The sequence below is a fragment of the Pogona vitticeps genome, chromosome Z (assembly GCF_051106095.1).
Source record: "Pogona vitticeps strain Pit_001003342236 chromosome Z, PviZW2.1, whole genome shotgun sequence".
Taxonomy (NCBI): domain Eukaryota; kingdom Metazoa; phylum Chordata; class Lepidosauria; order Squamata; family Agamidae; genus Pogona; species Pogona vitticeps.
Window position 1 is genome coordinate 2,366,348 of NC_135799.1, and position 27,788 is coordinate 2,394,135.

The window sequence follows — 27,788 nt, forward strand, 5'->3', positions numbered from 1 at the left end:
GCATCCACTCGCACTCCCAGGTAGAAGGAACTGCTCTTGTCCTTTAATTGATGGGAGCCACCTTGGGTCCTCTTGTAAGACAGAAGGCAAGGTAAAAATGATATTAAATGAATACACTGAGCAGAAATCACCCAAAATATGATATATCTACGCTTTCCGCCCTTATTGCCTTCTGCCCATAGTATGGTGGCACTTCTGACTCAGAGAAATGAAGGTTTCACCTGCCTTAACGGTGTAGGGAGGGATCTGAACATTGATTCTTTTATTTTGCTCCCAAGAAAAGCCAAATGCTAGCTGCCCTTGGTGTCATGCAGAGTCTTTCACAATGCTTTGGTCTGGAAAGGGCCCTTCTGGGCCACTGACTTTGCAAAAGACTTCTTGGGAGAGCTCCCCCACCTCTTCAGGAAAGAAAACTAAAAGATTTACAGTCACACAATGTAGAGAAACCAAGCAGTTTCAAAAATAAACAACAATGGAGACTGGCTTGATGCCGCAACGAGACAGCAGGAGGAGGATGGAGCTCTGTCCCCTGGGCTGAATTCTGACCTTTTTGGGACACCCCAGGGTGTCAAAACCACTCCGAAGAGGTGGTGAACTGGGGGGGAAGCCTGTTGATCACGGGGGGGGGGGGGCAGGCAGCGGTCATCCCTGTTTCATCCAGGAAACTCCCCAATCAGCCAGTGGGCAGAAACAAGCAACTAGGAAGCTTGCTTGCAAGTCGTCGGCAGCCGGCAATAAGAAAAGCAACAATCAGCTATTCAACATCAGTGTTATTATCGGGTGAGATATATTTTTACAACTAATTGCTTGTGATTACCCCTGGAGAAGACAATTCCTATATACAGAAAAAAGAACCTTCTATCAATCTTGTCATTTATAGAGCAGCAGAAAATCTGGAGAGAGGGACAGTTTTTGCAAAGAAAATAATTTAAAGATTAATGGGACATTAACTACTCATTTAAATACATTCAAAATATATATTAAGAATATTATAAATCATAAGAAACTTTTCTTGTAAGCTATTATCAGTTAAGCAGCAAGTTTGGAGTTATCTTATGTTTTGGCTACCTGAAGTCTTTTGGCAGAATGCTCAGAACAGTGACCTTGAGCACTCTACTGCTGTTTAAAGCTTGGGAACCTGTTTTTTTTCCTTTTGATTTTTTCATTCCTGAGCATTGGAATTATTTGACTCTCCAGTCCAAGACAATGGATTGAAAGGAGGCTGAACTGAAGACTCAACCAAGAACAGCAGACCAGGCCCCATGGGCCCTCAATGTGTTAAGATGTGAGCATTTGTTGTTCACTGAGGGGGACAGTAAATTCTGTTTTATTTCCATTGTTTAAATTGTGCATCTATCTTGAATGTTAAAATTAGGATGTTCAAAAAAAGGGGCATACTTGTGATATACGGGTGGAGCAATAATAACTGTGTGCCATCAAATCAATTCTGGCATATGGTGACCCTTTCAGAGTTTTCTAGGTAGAGAGTATTCAGAAGTGGTTTATCATCCCCTTCTTCTAGGAACATCCTGGGACTGTGCAGCTGGTCCAAAACCACAGGCTGGGATACGCAGTAGGGAAATCTCAGTCTCTAAAATGTTACCATATTAACTTCTAAAATGGTATTCTAACCCTGTTTCTTGACAATTTAGGTATGTATTGACAACACATGTATCCCTAGCTTCCTGTATTTGATTCAGTTTGTGGGTCTTACTCAGTTAAAACAAATTTGACATTCTGAGATATCTGATGGGCTATAATATTTTATTCAATGCAGTATAGACAATCCAGCTTGTGGCTAGTCTATATTGTACACAATTTCTAAATCTTAATGTTCTCCCATTCCCTTCTAAAAAACCTTCCCAAAATGTTTTACCACAATTTTATTAGGGTTACATTTGTTTGTAAAAGCATATTGTAAATACATAAAAATAGTTTTTGGTAATATATGTGTTTTACTATCACAAGTCTACCTAATAATTATAAATTTAAACTAGCTCATTTCTCCATATTCTCCTTTATGGTCAGATTCCTCAGAATCTAAAACTAGATTAACAAATGTCTAAGCTAGACATTGTCTCAATTTCTTTTTGTTCTGCTAAAGGGATATTTATACAGCACACAGCAGTTCAAATCAATCTACAGCCCATTATGTGATCACAGATTGCAAATACCATAGGTTCAAATGACAGTCTTGATCGTGTTAACTTCACCTGCAGATGCAACAAAGTATGACTTACTATTGGAAATAAGTTCTTAGAATAATATTCTAGTTAAAGATGCTTTGTTTTGAAGCTTTGCCCTCTTGAAGAACATTCTTCTTTAGATGAAACAGAAGAAGTATTGTTATTCTAATTCTATGAAATCTAACACTCTAAAACATAAGACAAATCTTTATAATCCTTATTCTTTTGTTCTGATTAAGCTTTTATCATTAAAGAAAATAAGTGTGTTTAGATTAAATGCAGTGGTAGAGCGAGCCCATTTTTAAATAGCTACATAGAATTTTTGAAGGAGAAAGACTCTTCTCAGAGTCTTTAAATGAGTAGATTCACAACCAGATTGTGCAGTTCTGGATTTACAGTTCAGACTTCTCATCCATTTCAAACTGGATCCAGAGTACTTTGAATTCAAGGTGCCAAACTGTTTCATTCTTACCCAACCTTTCTCGTATATTTCTATGCAGATTCCAGGTCTCATTGCCTTCCCATGCTTATCCATGGGAACAAAAGCCTTCTCTATTCTCAGGATGTGAAATGCCTTCCTTCAGGAGACTAAACGGGGCTACCTTCTTCAACTTCTTAAAAAAGACACTTAATAATTAATTTCTTATGTGAGCTGGGTATTAATATTTTATGCATCTTTTTAATGTGTTTTAAAGGTGTTTTGAACAGTTAAATGTTTTAATACCCGGTATAATTTTTTAATTTCACATATTGCATTTTTAGAAAGTTTTTTGGGTGATTGCCTCGTTCACTCCAGAGTCAATTTTCCAATACTGTAAAGTGGCTTAATTAGGAAACCACTTCCAGATATTTGTTGATTATTGTAAAAATTATTAACAATATTTTCTTTTCCCCAACCTTCGGGTGTGTCAACCTTCCTCAATACTAACAGATCAGTACTGCTTCCCGAGAAGTCACAGGTTTTGCAGAGATAGGCTGAGCTTTTTCAAAATACAATGAAACTGAGAAAGCTGTGTCAAAGGTGACAAGCTGCAGTTCCACGGACCTAACACATTTCCAGTGTGGTATGGTGTGAGACAAACCAGGATTTCGGAGTGACAGACCAGGATTCTGAAGTGACAGACCAGGATTCTGGAGAACAGGGTTTGAATCCCCACTTGGCCATGGAAATTCACTGGGGGAGTCAAAGTGGCTAAACCACTTCTTCACAGGGATGGGGACTTGAGTTAGAGGACTTGCTGTCAAGTCAGACTGAAGTCCCAGTGGTGACTCTACTCAGATGTTTTCTTTCTTTCAATGACTCAGGTTCAATTCACAACTCAGAAGCCATTCACCCCTCCTTTTCTGGGGAAAAAGACTTGTTTTTCATAGCGACATGGTGGTGCTGCAGGTTAAACCGCAGAAGCCTTTGTGCTGCAAGGTCGGAAGACCAGCCGTCATAAGATCGACTCCACGCGACAGAGGGAGCTCCCGTCGCTTGTCCCAGCTCCTGCCAACCTAGCAGTTCGAAAGCATGTAAATGCAAGTATACAAATAGGTACCATCTCAGTAGGAAGGTCACGGCATTCTGTGTCTAGTCGCGTTGGCCATGTGACCCTGGAAACTGTCTACGGACAAACGCTGGCTCTACGGCTTGGAGATGTGGATGAGTACCGCCCCCTAGAGTCGGACACGAGTGGATTAAATGTCAAGGGGAACCTTTACCTAGACTTTGGGCTTCGACTCAGGACTTGCTACCAGAGATTGGGGCTTGGGATTTGGACCCAAAGTCATGCCAACATCCCTGTTCCTTAAATATCTTGTTTACCTTGAAAGCTCAATTAGCTCTGCTATAAATCGGTTCCGACTTGATGGCACATAATACACACATACACACACCACGTCTGTGGGAGAAGCAACTATATACCATTCCAAAGAAAATATCCAGCAACAGATAGAATTCCAGCGGATAGTTATTTTAAAATACGACAATAATCTTCTCCAGCATTTGACACACCAATTTGGAGTAATGTAGACACAAGGCAAAATCTTGGACTTTACAAAAATGCAATAATTGTCTGCTTTTACAAGAGGAAAGGCAACCACTAACTGCTGCAACATCCTAAAGTAAGCAATGAATTCCTCATCTCCTGTAGTTTAAGTTGCACCTTGCAATGTTTTCTTCAAATAAGCCTTTATTGGTAAGTGATTTGCTGAATGTATATACTTTGTTTAGATTTTGTAGATTCCCAGTGTGGTGTAGTAGATTGAAGGACTTTGATTCTGGCCAACAGGGTTCGGATGAATTCCTGCTCAGCCACTGAAACTCACTGGGGGAATGGAACTGGTAAAATTACTCCTTAAATATCTCACTTACCTTGAAAGCCCTATTAGGGTCACTACAAGTTGGTTCCAAATTAATGGCACGTAACTCAGTAGAGTATGTGAGTTTTTTCAAGAAATTTTGCAATTTTCTCATCATTCGCATCAAACCAATCCTGATTAACATTTTCTTAATCCAAAAATTTTAAAAGCAGTAGTGTGTCTATTCCCATGCAGAGTTTTTCATTGACCATCATTGCTTCTGCCTACCCCTGGAATTTGATCACATCCTCTATAGCTGATCTGAAGACTCTTTCGTAGTCAAAACTGTCTCCTTTTACCAATCAGGTCAGTCTGGGTATTCACAAGACAGAGCATTTTGAGAACCAGGGTGCCTATTCAGGGCAGGCACAGATGTGTTCAAATAAGAAGATATTTATTATCTTCCAGTCCAGTGTCCAGATTGAATCATTCCACATGGTTCTTTGGCTGAGAAGATGGCTATTTGCAGATCCGTGGGTCATCATACAGGATAGCCATGTATAGATTCTTCTTTGGACAAGAATCACCTTCTTGACAAGGAGCATCTTAATTGGCAAACTTACTCTCATGAAAGCTAGCAGACTGCACAAATTTTAAGTGGTTGTGTTATGTTGAAGCATTGTATTGAAGGGATCACCTATTCTGGTAACTCTCTTCAATTTCAACTGAACAATGAAGACACAGGGAATAACTACTGTTCCCCAGCTCCACCACACCAACAAGGCATCAGCTGACCAGGATGGCAAACTGAAGGAAATGCCTGCTTCTATTTCATTTATTTTACTTTAATTTGATTCCAGTTGGCTCTATCCAGTGGGTTTAATACATTTTCACTCCAATTCACAGATGAAGGGTGTGTTTTTGCTGTTGTTGTTCCCTTGTTCCTCAGCTGCATAGAAACCTGTTGTTTCAAAGGAAGGCCATGTGGAAAGGTAGATGCCAAAGAAGAAGAAAAAGCAGCTGCTACACTGCTTATACAGTGGTGCCTCGCTAGACAGTTAACCTATATGACAGTTTTTTCGCTAGACATTGACTTTTTGTGATCGCTATAGCGCTTCGCAAAACAGTGATTCCTATGGGGGAATTTCACTGGACAATGTTTGGTCCCTGCTTCGCAAACCGATTTTTGCTAGACGACAATTTTGACAGCTCCCTCCGCGCTTGCAAAACGGGTGTTTTTGGGACCTAAGCTTCGCAGGACAGCTATTTAAACAGCTGATCGGCGGTTCGCAAAGCAGCTTTCCTATGGCCGATCTTCGCTAGACAATGACGATTCTTCCACATTGGAATGCATTAAACAGGTTTCAATGCATTCCAATAGGGAAATACTTTTCGCTAAGCAATGGTTTCGCTAAACAGCGATTTCAGTGGAACGGATTATCATCATCTAGCGAGGCACCACTGTATTTTCTGCAGTTAATCGAATGGATACCTTTCCTCTGTGCTCCCTCTACCACTGCTCATATATATTGTCTCCATTGCTCGTGGAGTGAGAGAGTTTCGTGTGGTAGAATCAACAGCTCCTTAAGAACCTATTAACTAAAGCAGCTGGAAGGAAAATGTAGAATAAATTTTCTTAAGGGGTTTGACTCATCCCCTACCTTTAATCTGCAGCCTCTACTCCGTTTCTGACGTTCTGTGAGAAAGCCTCCCCCACCCCATTTAAAAACAAGACATCGCAACCAGTAGGGGAGCCTGGAAATTCAGTTTCCTGTGCTCAGATGCTCAGCACCAAGTAGCCAAGGGACTGCAGTGTTGTCTCTGTAGCACTGGATGCAGAAGGTTTGGCATCAATGCCAGATGCAGCTCTGGAAATACAGCTGCTACTGAAAATTCCTGCCTTTACCCAGCTAGACAATTCCCTGTCCCCTTTCAGTTTTATTTGGGCTTATTTGGTGACAGAAAGAGAAAGACTTAATTTTGCTCAGCACCATCTTCGAAGCCTAATCGGGTGGGGGTTGTCAGACCTCGGGGTGGAATCAAGAAGCTCCTTAACACGATGGAGCTGTCCACCCACCCAGGTGCTGAAACCTTCCCCAATTTTTTCTCTAACAGCACCTTGCAAGACTTCAGTTTGAGTTTTTTCACGCTGTCCAACACCACGAATCAATCTCCAATGAAGAACACCACTTCAATCATCATAGCCATTGCAATCACTGCCCTGTATTCTGTAGTCTGCGTAGTGGGACTGTTGGGGAATATCCTGGTAATGTATGGGATTGTCAGGTAAGGACACTGATTGTGTAAATCCAGCTTCCTTCTTGTCTAGATGTAGGAGAATTCTATGCATGCCTCCCTTGCTGAATGCCACAAGGACTGTGAGCATCAATTTGTGCTTATAATGCACTCTTACAAACTCTGTGTGTGTGTGTGTGTGTGTGTGTGTGTGTGTGTGTACACACACACACAAGATCACACACATGTCAGCTTTATTATTATATGCAACACAATAATCAGAGTGTTTGGATACAAAATTCCAAAAAAAATCTTTTTTGTTAAAGACAGAATATACACTGAGCAGGCAAGTGTCTGACGTGAAGCATTGTGTTTTTTAAAAGACTGGTAATTTTGGAGAGTAAGGTAATTTTTTTTAACTTTGTGTGTGAATTGAGCAGTGCATTGGTATTTGAAAGGGAACATAGCATAAGTCTATTAAAATGTTCAAATATGTTTCTGCCTCCTGAAAATGTGTGCAGTTGGAATTGCAAAATAATGGTGGTGTTGAAGATGGTTGCTACTACTGCTACTATCATTATTATAGTATTATTGTTACAGTATTGCATGTATGGGTTCCTGGTTCTGCAGTTCTGTCTGTTATGTAGATACTACATGTAGCTGTATATGAGTTTTTTAAAAAATTATCTTCTTAGTGATGTAGTTTCTATGAGAGAGGCCAGCTGGATAATGAGAATTAGATATATTCATTTCTGTGTTCACAAAGAATGAAAAGAATTCTGTTTAAATCCATCTTCTATAACAGTCGTAAAGGGAAGAGTGACTCATAGAAGACACATATTTTTATACAGGCAAGTGAGAGTCAGTGTGCAAAATAGACAAGAATTCAGTATGAAAGCATACGCATGAGTATGATCTGTTCCTTTATTAACTGTTGGACTTCTTTTGTTCAATATAATTATTGGTGCCTCGGCGGGCACCAATATATTGTGCTGACAACACCCATGGCAGCAGTCAAGATGGTCTACAGGCTAACCTCTTCTGTTCACTGCCGTTCACACTTGTTGAAAAACAGCCCTGACCATTGCTTTGTATTTGGGTGGGAAGTGGTGAACTGATGAAAAAAGGCATCCGCTTCTGGGATTTTCCCTTGCGTAGTGTCACAATCCTGTAGATCATCTTGACAGCTGCCATTGGTGTTGTCAACATCCAGGCTGCCCTTTGCTATATAATGTTTAACATTCTTTTTCCTGCTGCCAACATGAGCCCAATATCATTGCAGCAATATTGGGCCATTTCCTGTGTTTTTTAATCATGAAGCTTAATATCTCACATTCCTAAACCAGAGGGTTTTTTTTAAAGAAGTGAATATAATTTAATGCTTCCTGTGTTCCCTTTTGTAGGTTCTGAAGTTCCTAAGGACCCCCCCCCCTTTTGCCCTGGGGAAGCCTTTGGGAACCTCAGTATATACCATAACATATAACTTTTAAATACCATAACATATAGCTGCCCAGAGACCTTTGGGTAGTGTGGGCGGCATATAAATAAATAAATAAATATCTATATGGCTGGAGAGCTACTGCTGGGATCAGGACCACCTGCAGCGATCTTATGGTAGCTGTTGGCTATCAAAAGCTCCTCCTAAAGCTCCGAATGTCTTCCTCAGGTCTTTCCTCAACCAAAAGCTGCCTGCATTTGCTTTTGGTTTCTATCAGATATTTTGAAAATACAACTTGTACAGAACCCTGTGTTATGCACATCACTTGGAGGCTTTGAATCGCCGATCACACATTTATATGAAAAAGAAAACATATAAAGAATACTGTTGGGATCAGAACTTTTGTTGTCTCAGTGTAAAACATCTACGTTTGTGGGCAAAGAACTGTGAAGTACACTCAGAAAGTCACAATCAAATTCAAATCCTATTTGTGTTCGCTCTGGTGAGATCAGAGTTATACAGAATTTTGCATAACGATGTAAATTCTGTGTTTGGAAATGCCAAATTCTTCTTTTGGAATAAAATATACAGTGCATGCATTTAGCCTTTTCTCTGCATAATATATGAGGACTGCTTCCAAAAACTGATCGGTGGATGGATGGATGGATGGATGGATGGATGGATGGATGGAGAGAGAGAGAGAGAGAGAGAGAGAGAGAGAGAGAGAGAGAGATCACTTCAGGGAATGGTGTTGTAGCCCAAACCAGTTAAGACTGCAGCTCCAGGCTTTCCTTTTTGTGCTACACAAACCCATTTTCTTAATGTCAATACAGTGCCAGAAGTTGATTGGTTTGAAATGTAGCCATAGGATGCTTGTAGGAACAAAATAATCACAACATTTCTCACCTAGCTCATCCTAATTAAGTGAAGAACGAATGTATGAATTAAGTTCAAATTGCTAGTTTGAACAAAGGACATGGAAAACTTCTGTGTTGTGCTTGTGAGTAAATGAGTAGCTTCCCTGGAAAAGAACCTGATGTTGGGAAAGAGTGAAGGCAAGAGGAGAAGGGGGATGGCAGAGGATGAGATGGTTGGACAGTGTCAGCAAAGTGACCAACATGACTTTGATCCAACTCTCCAGGAGGCAGTGGACAGGAGGGCCTGCCATGCTCTGGTCCATGGGGTCACGAAGAGTTGGACACGACTAGACGACTAAACAACAACAAAAATGAGTAGCTAGAAAATTAAAAAATGAATAGGACTCAAGCAGCCACTAGCCAACTTCCCCCACAACTGAGGGAAGTAGTAGCAGGATTCCCAATAAGTAGCAGGGTTGAAGAGTGAATAAATGGGATAGGAGTGAGAACTGAATGTACAGCTGTCTGCTTCTGCGTGTTCTGCTTTTACACGTAGCTCTGCTCATCACTCCTGGCTAAGCTGCTGTGCCTTTTGTGCTGTGAACCAGTATTTTTCAGGGGAGGGCAAGTCTCCTTCAATCTTTCCCTGCACTGATCACAGAATTTTTCAGGAGAATGCTAGCATACTATAGAGCATTATCTGGGCACATAGCATGCGCTACTACAACATGGTAAGTATACATTGGAATAATAAGTATATTAAGAGCTCCATATCCATGGGGGATTGGTTTCAAGTCCCCCCACCACCATGGATTCTGAAAAAAGTGGATAATAGCAAACACTATTGTGCTAGCAAAGGCTTTACATAGCTTGGTCTCTTTCTCACTCTAGTGGCCAGTTCTGGTAGTTATATCATGGAAGATATATATATATATATATATATATATATATATATATATATATATATATATATATATATATATATATATATATATATATATATATATATATATATATATTATATATATATATATATATATATATATATATATATATATATATATATATATATATATATATATATATATATATATATATATATATATATATATATATATATATATATATATATATATATATATATATATATATATATATATATATATATATATATATATATATATATATATATATATATATATATATATATATATATGGGTTTTTTATTTTAATATTTTTAATATTTTCATACCATGGATAAGTGAATCAGTGGATAGCGATCCCGTGGATACTGGGGTCCTAGTGTATTGTGATCCTATATTTCTTCTCTACCAGGGATGGCTAGGACATGCATTCTAGAGGTCTATAACTGGAAAACTGAGGGTCTATAGATGCAGACTCCCAGAATCTGTGCCACATCTACCTGATACAGAATCTTTATACTGACTGCCAGTCAATGGGACAAACACACTACATCCCAAGAAACCAAGGCCCAGGGTGTGTTTCGTGCTGTTTCCCCTGTAAGTGCCTAAATTCAGTGTCTAAATTCCTTCAAGGGGTCTTATTATCAGGCCAGCTTGGCCAAAGTTACACCTGTTCTAGAGACTTTGGCTCGTTATTACAATACAGCATAATCGGGGTTCCCTTGCATGCAGCTCAGATGCTGTAGCTGACTTTAAATACAGCTGCTGATCCCTTATCTCTTTAGCTACAACAAATCAGAAACGGCTGCAGTTTAACCCAGATGCGGTGAGATCACCGATTCAAAAAAATTCAGTTTTGCTTTCTCGTATTTTTTAAAAATATCGTTTTCATTTGGTTACAAAGAAAATGAAAGAAAAAGATTGCAAAATTCAAGTAAATAGAAAGAACTACAGTTAGTCTCCTCGTGAGGACTCAGTGAATGTATCACCTAGTAGGGAGGAGAGAGATAATTCATATTTGAGTGTTTTGGTTTTGTGGGGGAGGCTTTGATTTTTACTTTTATGTCTATTTGCTTGCTTGCTTTTCTGGATTTTGTGGAAGAATGAGTTGTGTTTCTTTCCTCGTTTTGCTTCAGTTCCTTGTATGGGTGTTTGGCTACTTCTTCGATGGGTTTTTTTAAAGATTTATTCTGTATTTTTTCTGTTAAAGGTGTATATTTTGCTGGCTTTTGTCCGAACTATTTTGTTTGTTTCTGTGAGAAGGGGTCTGGACCAGGAAATAGACTTTGTTACTGTGTGCCAATGGTGATGGTGGTTTTTTTGCCCTGTCAAAATGGCATGACGATTACATTCTGCTGATCCTTACAACTCTTCAGCACTTGTTGGAAAAGTAGAATGTGTTTCTTCAACTGGATGATACAGATCCATTTCATAAGTAGAGAAACCAGCATGTAAGGTAGATTTACCATTCTGGATCAAAGAAGATAAACATATTGTGTTTATATCAGGTTGGAAGCATTTTATCTAACATGTCTTTTAGAAGAAAGATTCATAATCAAGACAGAAGCACAAAAAGGTTAATATATTCTCAATTTTCTCCAACCTACCGTTTATCTCATTCTGTTAAGTTCTTAACAAAGTTCTGTACGATTTGTTTTAGGCAGATCTACCAGCTGTTTGTCAACTCTTGTTGTGGGAAAATGAATCTGCATTTTGTTCTACCTTTGATTTGGGTTTCTGACTGGACCCATGGTTTATTAAGTTCTTGTTGAACTTAATATGTATCATCAAGTTGGAACTGGCTTATAGCAACCCTAACAGGACTTTCAAAGTAAATACAGTATTTATGGTTTTATCAGTTTCATAACCCCAATGAGTTTTAATGGTTGCATGGTGATTTTGTCCCTAGTCTGTCACCACTCCACCACACTGGATGGTTTATTAAGAGGAGCATTCAGTACCAAGAGATTTTTTGTTAATTTGTTGTTCAGTTCCAGAAGATTTGTTGTTAATCATGGGATTTATAACATGCAAAAGAAGTCCTGAATTGATTAATGTTAGGTCAAAACATGTACATCCTGTTAACTAAGCAGGGCTGCTCTGTCTGGAATTAGTTATTGGACCATTGCCTATTAAAACTATTGAATTAAAACACTAAAAAAACAATTTTAAAGGATATTGAAGAAAGACAAGAGTAAAAAAAAAAAAACCTTCCTTAGCAGACAAATATTTAATAAAATTCTGCCTGAAAGATAAAGGCTGCTGCCTTCGAGTGGAATGGCAGTAGGCAGAGGACCAGCCTGAGCACCGATGGAAGGTAGTTCCAAAATTTGAAAGAAGCTACCAAGAAGGAACTTCTCATCCATAGGAGTACCTATTAGAGTTTCTACTACCAAAGATTTTAAAAGAGAGGAGATACAGTGGTGCCTCACAAGATGAACGTAATTCATTCCACGAGAAGCGCTGTCTTGCGAAAAAAAATCGTCTTGCGAAAAGCAGTTTCCCATAGGAATGCATTGCAATGCATTCCTATGGGAACCTTGCAAGATGAATGAAATTTTTTTCATCTTGTGAGGCATCGATCTCGGGGGGGGGGGGACGTCTTGTGAAGCACAGCCATAGAAGAAGCCGTCTTGCAAAGCACCATAGTAGCTTGAAGCCAGCAATGAACCAATAGCTAGTGTTACCAGGTTCAGTCAGTAATCTAACTCCAGCATCTCAAACCTGCTAATGTTTCAAGGGTGAGTCTACTACCCCAAGCAGAGATTTGTACCGATGTCTGAGTAGTAGTACACAACACTGCCTCTGCCATGGTTCATAGTAAATTGGTACAGCTCCACTCCATGTACGAGGATGTTTAGGACCTCCCAAGTTCACTGCCTGGCTCCATTTCCCCGTTCCAGAAGTTGACTGGGACTTCTGCCAATGTGACAAAAACCTCCTCAAAAGCCATCAGGAAGTCATTTAGATCCATCAGACTCCTAGGGTGGATCATCTTAATCATCCTCCCACCCTGCATAAGCTTCTAATGAGTTATGATTATTCGATGACAATGAAACTGTAACAAGTTCTTCTGCATCCAGATGACACTCACCTTGCTTAACATACAAGGGGAAGGGAGAGAGAGTTTTGGAATGTGCCCTGCAGCATAAATAGAGCCATATGTCATTTTGTCACACCCATTGTTGTCATGGAGAACGTGGTCTCATCAATGTTGAAGTTCCTCAGTACAGCAAACGGTGGGAACTTTATTGCTACCCTCAAAGCCATCTTGGTTAGCTTTGCAAGGGAAGCTGTTGTGTAATGCACCAACAGAATCTTTATTTTGTCCTAGGCCACACTGTCAGATAGGGAAACTCAGGGAAATTATCGGATGTGGTATCTGGTGAGGGGACTGGAATCATAATAGGCAACTACAGCTTTCCTCATCTTCCATTCTCAAAGTCTCTCATACCTTTTTTTTTTCTTCTGACCGCACCAGGAACACTACTAAACATTTTAACAGATTGTAAGGATGATTCATAATCACAGACTTCCTGGTTATTGTGCCACTTCTTTCCCAGCAAAAAAAATAAAAATAAAATAAAGGACAGAGTTGTCATTGGTGTGGGCTTTGTTATGTAAAGCTTGTAATTTCTTTCCAGAGAACTGCACAACTTCAAACAATTATTGCTAATCATGAAATTTCGGAAGATCAGCTCGCCATGGTAACCAGAGAAATTTCTGAAAGCAAACCTGACAGAAAATAACCAAAAGATAATCATTATGTTACAATGGGAAATTAGATTTAAAAGAGAAGACAAAAAAAGGAAAAAGAAAGGGGGGAAAAAAGAAAGAAAAGAACCGTGTATTTTAAATAGATAACCGACTGGTTCTGTAACGTCAGACGGAATTTTTGCCAAGAGACAATGAGGCAAGGATAGCAGATAGGGAGCAGGTCGGAAGTCCTCTGAACAAATAATTGCCTTTTGTCTCAATTTATCTGGAGAGGATGGTGTTAATGCCACAATATGGTAACAGGGAGTTATTTGCCTGGGTGCTCAACTATAATCATGCTACCTGTCTTTAGATAAAACTGAGGAAAAAATTGATTTCACAGTTATTTAAAATGTAGCTTCCAGTTATGAGTTTAAAGGAAAGCGTAGTTTTGAGGTAGGCTCGTTTTTGGATTCAGCTCTCGTCGTTTCTCAACAATATCGATGAATCCTGGGATTCTGCTGTCTGACAGTTTTAGAAAGAAAGGACACATTTTATTTATTTTATTATAACATTATTGCTAGCCCCAGGTTAAAGGAATTCATAACCTCACTGTATGACAGAGCACTTAAAAGAGACCCAACACCCTCATATGGAGCCCAAGAAGACATTTTGATTCTGGCTACCATTTTCCCCTCTCTGGATTTGTTGTACAGTATATTGTTGTATAGGGATGTGGTGGCGCTGCGGGCTAAACCGCAGAAGCCTGTGCTGCAGGGTCAGAAGACCAAGCAGTCGTAAGATCGAATCCACACGACGGAGTGAGCGCCCGTCGCTTGTCCCAGCTTCCGCCAACCTAGCGGTTCGAAAGCATGCAAATGCAAATAGATGAATAGGGACCACCTTGGTGGGAAAGTAACAGCGTTCCGTGTCTAAGTCGCACTGGCCATGTGACCATGGAAGATTGTCTTCGGACAAAAACGCTGGGTCTATGGCTTGGAAACGGGGATGAGCAGCGCCCCCTAGAGTCGAACATGACTGGACAAAAATTGTCAAGGGGAACCTTTACCTTTACCTATATTGTTGTATGAGTAGACATTGTATAGAGGGGCGGGGTAAAAATTGAATAAATAAATAAAATAAAGTATATGGTACTGGAGTGATTGTTGTTATGTACGATCAGATCTGACTTATATCAACCCTAATAGGGTTTTCAGGATAAGGGAGGTATTTAAGGAGTGATTTTGGCAGTTCCATTCCCTCACCTCTCCCAGGAGTTTCCATGGCAGAGCAGAGGAATTGAATCCGGGTCTCCTAGCACTCTATCAACTACACCACACTGGTATATACAGTTGTATTTGGGTTTTAGCAAGTACCTCAAGCTTGAAGTTTTATTTAGAAATGGGAAAAAAAATCAGGCAGTTTCACTTGTGTCATGAAGAAATTCATGAATATTGATAAAATCATTCAAAAACTGAATATTTATTCACCTGAACATGTATCCATATTACTATATTTAGATTCTAAACCATATCCTAAAGAAGAGTCTTTTCTGAAAATATTTTTAATTGCTCTGTGTTGCACCTTCTCTTGGTTGTTCACTATAACCTTAACCTTAGGCATCCTTCAGTCTTGAGAGACTATGGTAACATGCTCTGTATGGAGGATTTGGAGATGTCCTCTCCAGAGCACGAAGCCTGGGTAAAATAATATGGAGGATAGGCTGTTACCCAAGCAACAAATCCCCCCTCTCCACGTCGCGGAAATAGTCCAATGGAAAGGCAAGAGCCAATACAAATGGTTCCAGCGGACGTTGCAGGAGTTGGTATGTTGAAGAGATTAAGTCTCCATGCTTAAGTCTGGACCCCTGAAAGCCTCAGCTAGGACTGAATAGTCAAATCTGAGAGTCCAGTCTAAGGCCATTACCCTTATTCTGTACGGTACGTAGAAAGAAATGTTCTGGTAGATATCAGAACATTTCATTGTAAATGTACTCCCAGCTATGCATCTTGCTTTTTTCACAGCTTTGTTTTAGCCATGTGATTGTGTCATCTTGCACTTCAGTGTCTCGTTGTAGAGTGAAACAACAGTGTCAGATAACACTAGCATATCTGTAGAAGCTTCCGCACTCATGGCTGTGTTTTAAGCCATGTGCTGTGATTGCCTTGGTCAGTCCTTTGGCGCCATTGAAGGGACGTTTAGTCGACTTCAATGATGATACAAGGATGGTTCAGTGTGGGTCTGATGGCTTTCTGCTCACACGAGTAAGGAACTACAATGCATTTCGGAACTATGTTTCTGATGTGTGCCAATTTTGGAATTGCTTAAGGCTATTAGTTATATTACTTTGAAATAATGACTTTTGGCATTGTAACAAGATTTTTTTTGTTTGTGTGTAGATTTTTCTACTGTTTTGATTCTTGATTGATTGATTGATTGATTGATTGATTGATTGATTCATTTATTCTTTTATTCATTCATTCATTCATTCATTCATTCATTTAAATTTTTTTCCCCCTGCCTTTCTCCTTGAAAGGACCCAAGTAAACTTACCTCACTAAAAGGACAATATTTAAAAGCTAAAAACAGTAACTATACAAACATTTTAAAAGAATTGAACAAGTATTATATTAAAAAGGGTAAACAAAACAATACTAAAAGCCCATTTAAAAGAGCACAACAATCCATTCTAAAAAATTGCTGCCAATCACTCAGGAAAAGCCTTCCTGAAGAGAAAGGTCTTTGGCTGCTTGCGGAAGGAAAGCAAAGATGGGGCCAGCCTAGCTTCTTGTGGGAGGGAGTTCCAGAGTCTGGGAGCGGCCACAGAGAACGCTCTCTCCTGTGTCCCCATCAAGTGCCACCGTGAGGGTGGTGAGATTGAAGCAAAGTCCTCCCTTGATGATCTGAATGCCTGGTCAGGCTCACAGGGGGAGATGCGTCTACTTGATTCATTTTTTTCCCTCCTCAGAAATGGGAATAAAAGTACATGAGTAAGAGAGAAGGATTCCATCAGGAGCTTTAAGTAACCCAATTTTCTGCCCAGAGGTGGGCTAGAACACTTATTCAAAGACATCTAGACGTTTCACTATTTTTAGGTGCTGTACAAAGGCTGAATTCCATGCAGATCAAGCGCTTCCATGTGCACTAAGACTTTTCCAAACAAGGTCTGCTCTGTTACACGAGGGGGCAGGATTTGAGGAAGTATGAAGTGTTAGAAGTTACCTCTGAACACAGCTGAAAAGAAAGGATTTGAAAACTGATGAAAGAGGCAACTGATAATGGTGTATTTCAAGTGTCCTTGCCGGGACACTTGAAATGCACCTTCTGAGGATAATTAAAATTGTATGGAAACAGCAATTTAAATGCCAGGATGCATTAGAGAGAGGTTGAGAGCAACCAAGGACATTCTTCTGTGTGGTCAAACCTAAACTCCCAGAATCCACAGGTACAGTGTTGACTATACTGGCTGTTGATTCTGGCTGTAGCCCCAAAATTAACTTTTTCAGCACATTCTCTTCCAGCTTCCATTCCCCTGTTTGATTAATATATAGATTGACTTCCATCATATGGCAGAGGGGCAAATGTCACATCCCATACATCTTACTTAGTTTACCCATCACTGCAACTGAAGTGATTAATCTAAGTTGGCAAGCAGAAAAATCTATAGCTTTATGTTGCAGGTCCTTTGTTTTAAAATATGGTTCTGAGTCAAAGAGGCAAAGATAAGAGAGGGCCATAATCAGCCTCGAATAGCAATGATCATAGTTTAGCAGCCATAAATGTTATTTCCACTCTTCTTACATTCTTAGCTTGAAGGCCTGTCAATGAACTTTGAAATGTGACGATCCTGGATGGTAGTTTGGCAGTTACAGTACAAAAAAAGTAACATTTCCAAGATGTAGCCAAGTTAGTCTCTGCTGTCATATCAGGCAAAAAGAAAAGAAAAAATTAAAAAATAAAGGAGTCCAAAACGTTGTGGTACCTTAAAGACTAACTGCTATATTTTAATGTGAGCTTTCATGGACAGTTTGTCTGAGAAAGTGGGGTTTTTAAAGGGTTTTTTAAAAGATTTTTGATGTGGTGTAGTGAATACAATTATGGACTAAGGTGCAGGCGTTCTGGGTTGGAATCCCCACTGGAGAGTGGAACTGTCAAAACTGCTCTTTAAATTTCTAATTTACCTGTTAGTTAGTTCCAATGTGATGACACCTAACATACCAACAGAACAAGGGTGGCGTATTAAAGCTCAGAAAATTGTTAGAATCTGGATTTTTGATCTCTCAAGCCAGAATATCCTTTCTGGATACTGAGGAAGCATAGAGTAGTCCTAGAATGAGCTGGAAATTTTAGCATGTGTACATTAATGAAACAGCAATGACTGTGTTGGCTCGGGCATGTCGTGAGAATGTCTGACGGTCGGATTCCAAAAGATTTTCTGTATGGAGAATTAAGACATAAGACATAAGAAATTTATTTGTCATTGCACACACAAGTGGGTGCAACGAAATGAGGTGCTCTTCCCCAAGGTAAAACTGGACAACACCACTACCAAAAAAAAGTTAAAAATATACACAACACTCACCATACAAATATAGATACCCTGTTTCTCCCAGCAATTAAAATTCCACCAAAAACTTATGACCCCGCATTTAAACTCAATACTGCACTTGGGTAAAAGCTGTTCTTGAATCTGCTTGTCCTTGCTTTCAATACCCTGAATCTCCTTCCCGATGGTAATAATTTAAAGAGCTGATGTCCCGGATGAGAGGAGTCTTTCAGTATGTTAGATATCTTCCTCTTACATCTGTTCTTATACAATTCTTCCAAAGAGGGGAGTGAACAGCCAATGATGTTTTGGGCCGTCTTAATCACCCTTTGAATTGCCTTTTTCTCTGCCACTGTGCAGCTCGTGAACCATACACAGAGACAGTAGGATAATATGCTCTCAATCGAACTCCGATAGAAGGTGGTTAACAAACTCTCAGTCAATTGTTGTTTTCTAAGAATCCTTAGAAAATACAACCGTTGTTGCGCCTTCCTGATTAACACAGCGGTGTTTGCACTCCAAGTCAGGTCATTTGTTATGATGGTCCCAAGAAACTTACATTCAACCACCTGTTCCACACAAACTCCATCTATATACAGTGGCTGAATGTCTGCTCTTTTTTTCCTATAGTCCACTATAAATTCCTTGGTTTTTAGGATGTTAAATAGAAGATTGTTTTTTCTGCACCTGCGGGATAACTGTAATACCTCATCCCGATACGCAGACTCATCATCCCCAGAAATAAGTCCTACTAGTGTAGTGTCGTCTGCAAATTTGATAATTCTATTACTTGGATGGTTATTGGTGCAATCCGATGAATAAATGGAGAACAGTAGTGGACTGAGGACACAACCTTGTGGAGTGCCAGTGCTGAGTATCTTGTCAGTAGAGATGTAATCATTCAGTTTAACCCTTTGTGGACGATTTGTTTAAAAATCCAAAATCCACAGACAGATAGAATCTGGAAAATCTAGATCTTTCAGTTTGACTATTAATCTGTGGGGTATAATGGTATTAAAAGCAGAGCTAAAGTCCGCAAACAGCATTCTTACATAATTCCCTTGTGTTTCCAAGTGGGATAAAGCCATATAAAGCACAGTATTAATCGCATCCTCAGTTGATCTATTTTCTTTATAAGCAAACTGAAGCCCATCAAAGGAATCAGGAAGGCAGGAGATAATATATTTCCGAACTAACTGCTCAAAGCACTTCATTAAGATTGAGCACTTCATTAAGCACTTCATTAAGATTAGTGCAAGGAAACTGCCCCAGAGGGAGACCACAGCTGCGATACAAGGAGATCTGCAAGCCGGATCTGAAGGCCTTAGGAATGAACCTCAACAGATGGGAAATGTTGACCTCTGAGGATTCAGCCTGGAGGCAGGCGGTGCATCATGGCCTCTCCCAATTTGAAGAGACTCTTGTCCAGCAGGCCGAGGCAGAGAGGCAGTCCCGGAAGCAGCAAAATCAAGGAGCTGGACAGGGGACAGATTGTATTTGTCTTCAGTGTGGAAGGGATTGTCACTCTCAAATTGGCCTTCTCAGCCACACTAGAGGCTGTTCCACGTCCTCCATTCAGAGCACGTGACCCTAGTCTCTTGAGACTGAAGGATGCCATTGCATTACATCTCTTTCCATCTGTGTCTTTTTCCTGTACAGTTCAAGCTGCCTTTCACATTCCTCTCTCTTTTTCTCATCCTTCCAGATACACCAAAATGAAAACAGCTACCAATATCTACATCTTTAACCTGGCCCTGGCTGATGCTTTGGCCACCAGTACATTGCCTTTCCAGAGTGCAAAGTATCTGATGGAGACCTGGCCTTTTGGGGAGCTCCTCTGCAAGGCTGTTCTCTCCATCGACTACTACAACATGTTCACGAGCATCTTTACGCTCACCATGATGAGTGTGGATCGGTACATAGCTGTCTGCCATCCAGTTAAAGCCCTAGATTTCCGAACTCCGGCAAAAGCAAAACTAATCAACATTTGCATCTGGCTTCTTTCCTCTGCCATTGGAGTGCCAATCATGATCATGGCAGTCACCAGATCTCACGGTAAGTATGTATGGTTTGGAAATTTTTATTTATTATATTTATTTTTTTAAAAAAAATTATTCTGCCTTTCTCCTTAAAAAGGACCCAAAGTGGCTCACATCATTAAAAAGCAGTCTTTAAAGCTAACAATAGCAAGTATATACAAATACTAAAAAGGATCAGATACAACACTAAAAAAATGGTAAACCAAAGCAACACCAAAACACATCCAAAGCAGTGAAGTACAACAATCTATTTTAAAAACCCACTCAGGCTGCCAGTAACTCAGGGAAAACTTGCCTGATTCCAACACTTCCCAGCTGCATTGACCCATTAGATTCTGGATGCTGCCCCTTCCATTTTATTGTTAAACAATTACATCCAAAAATTGGAGGAGTGAAGAATATATTTTGATTTGATTTTTTAAATAAGAATGTTAACTCACATACTTTTATATAAGAATGTTAATTAATGTATTTCTTAAAGCATGCTGTTTGGTTTGTTTGTTAAAATGGAAGCAGGATGCCATACGTTGAAAGAATTGATCAATAGACAGATCCTTTCAATGTATTACATTCTGCTTCTATTTTTATATACTCTACAGTATATACATGGAGGCAGGAATCAGAAGTGACAGATCTGTCACTTATACTCAGAGTTTCTGGTGTCTCACTTTCAGATCTCTGACCAATGGACTTTCAGCTGTGTAAAGATGTTTGTGTTTATCTAGGATCACAATCTCTGTTTTCTTCAGCTTTCAAAATCCAGACAGGGTTGATACTTTTACTGAGTTGAAAAAAGGGGGTTTGAAAGAATGTGCAAACTTTCACGATGACTATCCTTTTTCATCATGGAATCCTGGATGTAATGAAAGAGGCAGGCTACAGACCAAAATATTGTTGCCATGAGGTACTAGATTTCACATGAGGTAACCCTGAGCTATTTATTTATTTATTTATTTATTTACAATATTTTTAGCCGCACCATTGCCAGTGGCTTCTGGGCGGCGTACAACATTAAAACCTAAAAACATTAAAAACATTTTAAGAAACAGTATAAAATACCATATATTAAAATATTTCTTAAAACAATTAAAACATTAAAAGTAATTAATTAAAATGCTGGGTGAACAGAAAGGTCTTTGCCTGGCGCCGAAAGGCCAAGAGTGTCGGAGCCAGGCGGATCTCTCTAGGAAGGGTGTTCCAAAGTTGGGGGGCAACAACCGAGAAGGCCCTATTCCGACATGCCATCCCCTTCACCTCTTTCAGGGATGGCACCTTCAGAAGGGCCTCCTGGCCTGATCTTAGAGGACGGGCAGGCACATATGGAAGAAGGCGGTCCTTTAGGTAACCAGGTCCTAAGCCGTTTAGGGCTTTATATGTCAAAGTAAGCACTTTGAATTGGGCCCGAGCAGCAACCGGCAGCCAGTGTAAATTTTTCAGAACCGGCGTGATATGAGTCCGTGCGGCGGCACCACTTACCAGCCGCGCAGCCCGGTTCTATTCCATCTCCTTTTGTTGTCTGCAGCCTTGCTCCTCAAATACATCCTCAAAACCTCAATGCATTTAACAACCTATGGGCTATGAATGTCATCACAATGTAAAGAGGATTCAAGCTTCTACCGACTGCATGTTTGGGACAGAAAGAACGTGACATAGAAAGATGTCGAAACAAAATAAAACTAATTAGATTTTCCCAAAGATTCCACTGCTTTACCATGGGCATTTTATATGTGAAGCACATGCTCTGCTATTGATTTATAACCCCTCCTCAAGAGAATTGCTATTTTCTTGACAATTTAGCTCTCTCTCTCTCTCTCTCCATTTTTTCTCTCCTGACACACTTCCTCTGTTTTCCATTCAGATGACATGGTGATGTGTCTCCTCCAGTTTCCAGAACCTCAGATTTACTGGGATACAGTGACCAAGATCTGTGTTTTCATCTTTGCCTTCTTGATCCCCATCTTGGTCATCACCATCTGCTATGGGCTGATGATTCTCCGCCTGAAGAGTGTCCGCCTCCTCTCGGGCTCCAAGGAGAAAGACCGCAACCTGCGCCGTATCACACACATGGTGCTGGTGGTGGTGGCCGCTTTCATCATCTGTTGGACACCCATCCATATTTTTTTCATTGTTTGGACCCTGGTGGGCATTGACAAGAAGAATCCCTATGTGGTGGCCAGCCTTCATTTCTGCATTGCCTTGGGGTACACCAACAGCAGCCTCAATCCAATACTCTATGCTTTCCTGGATGAAAATTTCAAGAGGTGTTTCCGAGAATTCTGCCTCCCGTTTCAGTCCAAGATGGAACATAACAGCTTCAGCAGGGCCCGTAATACCACCCGAGAACGTATCTCTACATGCACACCTTCAGAAGTCCTCAATAAGTCAGCCTGACTGGACACTGACAGCCCCCAAAAGAGCCTCTTGAGGATGCAATGAAGATTGATCGTTTATTTATTTCATGTATATACCACCCCATGAGTACAATGCACTATTCTGGGCGGCTGACTAAAATCAGCAACAAATAATAAAAGATGAAGAAGTAAAATAAACATTTTATGACCTACATTCAGAAATAGCCCAGCTCACCATGACGAATTTTATGAGGGCCCATAGGAAGAGGCATGTGAAAGAAAAGCCTGATCACAAATATTTTGTACTTCTTAAGAGTGTGAATGCCAGAATGATAGGAGATTCCTACAGGCTTTCAAGAGAAAACTGGGCAATCAGCTCTGCTTTGATTTGGATTCCTGCACTGAGCAGGGGGTTGGACTAGATGACCTTATAGGCCCCTTCCTGTTCCATTGTGATTCTATGATATATTGCAGATCTGAATATTAAGAAGGAAATGCCAGCTGCAAATCCCTTTCAGTGCTTGTGCTTTTTTAAAAAACTAGAACTTTTTTATTTTTAATTAAATTATCAAAAATGTCCTTAGTTGATTGTTCTGTTTAAATGATCTTTTTTGCTTTTTGCATATACTGTACTGTAATTACCCTTAAATTATATTATAAATTAAATACCTGAGTGTTCACTGGAACCACTTATATAAATTTATAATTTATATTATAAGTTAAATAACTGTGTGCTCACTGGAAGGACAGATCCTGAAGCTGAGGCTCCAATACTTTGGCCATCTCATGAGAAGAGAAGACTCCCTGGAAAAGATCCTGATGTTGGGAAAGTATGAAGGCAGGAGGAGAAGGGGACGACGGAGGACGAGATGGTTGGACAGTGTCATCAAAGCGACCAACATGAATTTGACCCAATTCCGGGAGGTAGTGGAAGACAGGAGGGTGTGCTCTGGTCCATGGGGTCACAAAGAGTCGGACACAACTAAATGAATAAACAACAACAACCCTTAAAGAAATGTAGGTACACTAAATGGCCAAGATAAGCATACTGATAACTAGATACCATTCATTGCATAAAAACATGAAGTTCTTTTAAAATGAACTTTCTAAAGGCTACAAAATTAAATTCACTTCAGCTGGAGAAACAAATATTAGAATTCAGTTTGTAACTATGGAATTTCAGTTCTACGGGACATAAACAAACAGAAGCTGTCGTCCTAAGTGGAGCCCAGGTCAACCACTTTATAACATTTTAATCAACGTGTATTACAATAGGGGCAGGAATCTTGTGGGTTTCTGTGCCTGCCTCAGTTGTGTTATAATAACTAGACATGGGGACGAATACCAGAACGAATTGGAATATTCAGTGAATAACCCTGATTCATCAGATGTTTGTTGCTTCGTACCCTTGAGGTCCAGAAACTCACAAAGCAACGAATATGACCCTTTTATATTAGTCCCTTCGTCTATCCCTATCTGCTTATGCCCCCACAGATCAACTGTTCCTCAGCGGCATAAACAGAGAAGGGTTTTTCCTTTGGGTAACTTTCTAATGCCTGCCCAAAGGGAATCCCACCCCCCTGTTTACAAAGACAGGGGGTATTGCTTTGCTCAGTTTCCCCCTGTCTTTTTATGCACCTGCAGCATAGACAGGGTAAACATGACCAAAGGGTGGGGAATTGCTTGGGTCCCATTTCATTTGTCTTTCTATGCCCGCTGGGGCACAGAAGGATGAGGGGAGCCTGACTGAAGCAACCCCCCACCCCTGCTGTTTGTGGAACGACAGTGGCGGGGGGGATCGCCTCAGTCTTGCTGGAAGGGAAGCCCTCCCCGCTCCTCCTTGCGAAAGCTAGGCTGCTGGAACTGAAACCGCGGTTCCAGCAGTCTAGCTTCTGTTTCCGTGGAAGTCGCCACGGAGCAGGAGGAGGCACCTGGGAAGGTAAGTGGCAGTGGGAAGAGGGTTGGGGGCAGACTGTGGAGGCCGTGGCTTCTTCTTTTTTTAAGATTCGTGCTTCGTCATGCCACAGGGGTGGGGTCATTCATGGATTGTGGGTCATCACGTTTGATGACCCACGAACCAAGATGGTCCCCATCTCTAGCTATAATTTGTGCTTTATAAGAAAACAGGTAAAAGTCAACTGAAGATAACATGTCCTTCCAGCTAATACAGTGGTGCCTCGCTTAATGAGTGCATCGCATAACGACGAAATCGCATAGCGATCCGTTTTTTCGGATCGCTAATGCGATCGCTTAACGTTTTTTAAATAGGGCTAAATTCGCTTTGCAAAGACTGGTAAGCGTTTCGCTTACTGATCTTCGCAAAACGAAGCCCGACGATCAGCCCGGAAATGGCCCAAAATGGCCACGCGCAGCGTTTTCGCGCCCTCGTTAAGCGAGGCGAGGGCGCAAAAATGGCTGCCGGCCATTACGAAGCTTCGCTGAACGGTGAGTATTTGGCCCATTTTATTCCCAGTTCTCTGATGGCGGTTTGCCACCATTTCTGTATTACCTTTCCCCACACTCCCATCAAATAAAAACGTTTGAGTTTCAAAATAAGGCATTTGGGGAAGTAAATGCAGATCAATTGCAGCCCTTTGTTTTAGGAGGATGCCTATGATATATATATATTCTGTAATCATCATAAGCATCCTTCAGTCTCAAGAGAATATGGTAGCATGCTCTGTATGGAGGACTTGGAACAGCGTCTAGTGTTTTGACGCTGTAGGCGAAGCTGGAGTGTCCTCTCCAGACCACGAAGCCTTGGTGAAATAATATGGAGGAGAGTCTGTTATCCAAGTAGCAAATCCCCCTTCTCCACGTTACTGAAATAGTCCAATGGAAAGGCAAGAGCCAATACAACTGGTTTCAGCAACGTCGCAGGAGTTGAAAGAATGACACGAACTGCCTCTGGGACTCCAGCTCTGGAATATTCTGCAATATTCACAATATATTGTTGTACAGCCTGATGAAGATTGGTTTAGAATTGAACTAAAACTATTTCTTTAATTTTTTAGTGCCCTTATCTTTGTATTATGTACCACACAGCCTTTTTTTTTTTTACTTCTACAATGAGTTGCCTTTCTAACTCTGAGTAAGCACCCTATGTATTCCAGAGTCAGAAGCAAGGAGCAGGAAATGAACACTTTGCATATATATATATATAACAATGTATGTAGCTGTAACAAAACTACTGTACATATATTCTGAAGCCTGGTTACTATCTGATTACAATCCAAGGCCTTGTGAATGAGAATACTCCTGTGGAGAAATGAGTGAATGAACCTTGATGTGATTTTGATTCTTTGTACAAATGTTGTGTCTTTGTTAGCTTAGTTCCCATGGGAAAAGAAATCAGGAAAAAAAATTACCTGCCGAAGGGAGTACAGGCAGGCTGTCTGGGAAATAAGACCCTGTGATATGTGAACTGGGACATGCCAAATGGCCAGGAGGACCATTGGAAATGATAAGCAGGTTATAATGGGGAAACATTTGACACCTGAATAATTCAAGGAAGGTATCGCAAAATTGTGTAGGCATCCTTCAGTCTAGAGAGACTATGGTATCGTGCTCTGTATGGATGACTTGGAACAGTGTCCAGTGTGGCTGAGAAGGACAATTCGAGAGTGACAATCCCTTCCACACTGAGGACAAGTATATATCTTGTCCCCTGTCCAGCTCCCTGATTTTTCTGGTTTCGGGACTGCCTCTTTGCCTCGGCCTGCTGGAATCCGACCATCATCCATTCTCACAACATGCCCAAGCCAACATAGATGTTGCTGTTTCAGTAATGTATACATGCTGAAAATTCCAGCTTGTTCTAGGACTACTCTATTTGGAACTTTGTCCTGCCAGGTGATACCAAAAATCCGTCGGAGGCAACGCATATGGAACATGTTCAGCTTCCTCTCCTGCCGTGCATGAAGGGTCCAGGATTCGCTGCAGTATAGGAGTGTGCTCAGGACACAGGCTTTATAGACCTGGATTTTGGTGTATGCCAAAGTCCAATTGGTGTATGACGGCATACACCAATCGCAAAATGGTGCCTCTAGAATTGACATCCCGAAGGCCTATAAGTACAGAATGAAAAGCTTTAGAAAAACACTAAGATGACTCTCAGGAGACAAAGAGAGGGGGACCACCTCAGAGAGAGACAGAGACAAAAGATCTTTATAAGAAAAGGGCAGTCGTGCTAACTATGCTCACCATCAGAACGGATTTGGGAGAACTAAAGAAGCAGCAAAGCCATCTTGAGATGGAGGAAAGAGAAACAGAGCATCTCCGTCTCCATTGCAGAAGAGTGATGTCTTGTTTTCTGGTGTGCTGAAATTTACCTATGTGTATTGTCTGTTATCCTTCTGCCCAAGACCTAACGTTTGTTTTTCGTTTTACATTAACCTTGTTCGTTTTTTTCAGAAGTTTGTTTTGTTTTTGTGTTGTTGTTTTTTGCTTTTGGTAACTGTTTTTCTTAATTCTGCCACCATTCTACTTCTGGCTGATTGCCAGGTTCCATTTTGTTTTTAACCTTCCTTTTTAAACTATTCCTTTTTATAATAAAACTTCTAGCAGCCCCCCCTGGTCTGGAAATGCTTTTAAGAGAAACTCAGGTTAACTCAGTCTTGTGCCTAGCATAGGAACGACCGTGACCACTGGGAAGGCTTTTTGACCTTCTGATTTCTGGGATTATGGTGGCAAAAAAAGCAACCTCTACTCTGGAACCTAGGTTGGGTTATGTTCAAGTCCAGGTCTCTTTCAAAGGGCTCGCCCCACCTTGAAAGGTAAGCCCTGGGCTCTGAAGATTCCATGGGGAAAAGGCTCAGAGTAAGAGGTCCTGGGGATCCTGCAAAATCTCCCATTCCATTTTTTCTTTCCCTAGCCATTCCGACACCAGATGTCTGGAGAATTCAAATACAGAGTCTCAAAAACTCTGAGAATTTCATACATGGAAGGCTTCCCAAGGATCACTAAATCCAATTGCCTTCCAAAGAAGGTACAGTGGTGCCTTGCTTGAAGAGGATAATTCATTCCGTTGAAATCGCTGTTAAGTGAAATCCTTGTCAAGCGAAATGAAAAAGCTCATTGAGGTGCATTGAAACCGGTTCAATGCGTTCCAATGGGCTGAAAACTCACTGTCCAGCAAAGATCCTCCATAGGGGCGGCCATTTTCGGTGCCTGTAAAGCGGGGAATCCATCCTGGAAACACAGTGGGGAGCCATTTTGCACAGCGGGCGGCCATT

The 27,788-nt window shown here is 40.6% G+C and overlaps 2 protein-coding genes across 2 annotated transcripts in view; both read left to right on the forward strand.

Annotated features, from left to right (window-relative positions):
• Positions 1-27,788, forward strand: part of LOC140702925 (uncharacterized) — a 208,957-nt gene that overhangs the window by 13,498 nt on the left and 167,671 nt on the right. The window lies entirely within an intron of this gene.
• LOC144585070 (delta-type opioid receptor-like) lies at positions 38-27,762 on the forward strand. The gene is made up of 3 exons (XM_078382556.1): positions 38-6,755; positions 19,870-20,219; positions 22,062-27,762. The coding sequence occupies exons 1-3, from the start codon at positions 6,529-6,531 to the stop codon at positions 22,592-22,594; spliced, it is 1,110 nt and encodes a 369-aa protein (XP_078238682.1). The 5' UTR covers positions 38-6,528; the 3' UTR covers positions 22,595-27,762.

What these genes read in the sequence shown, in the direction of transcription:
- LOC144585070 (XM_078382556.1), top strand. Translation starts at nt 6,529, where the DNA reads ATGGAGCTGTCCACCCACCCAGGTGCTGAAACCTTCCCCAATTTTTTC. An exon ending in GTAATGTATGGGATTGTCAG is followed by an intron (nt 6,756 to 19,869) that starts GTAAGGACACTG and finishes TCATCCTTCCAG; the next exon opens with ATACACCAAAATGAAAACAG. An exon ending in GGCAGTCACCAGATCTCACG is followed by an intron (nt 20,220 to 22,061) that starts GTAAGTATGTAT and finishes TTTTCCATTCAG; the next exon opens with ATGACATGGTGATGTGTCTC.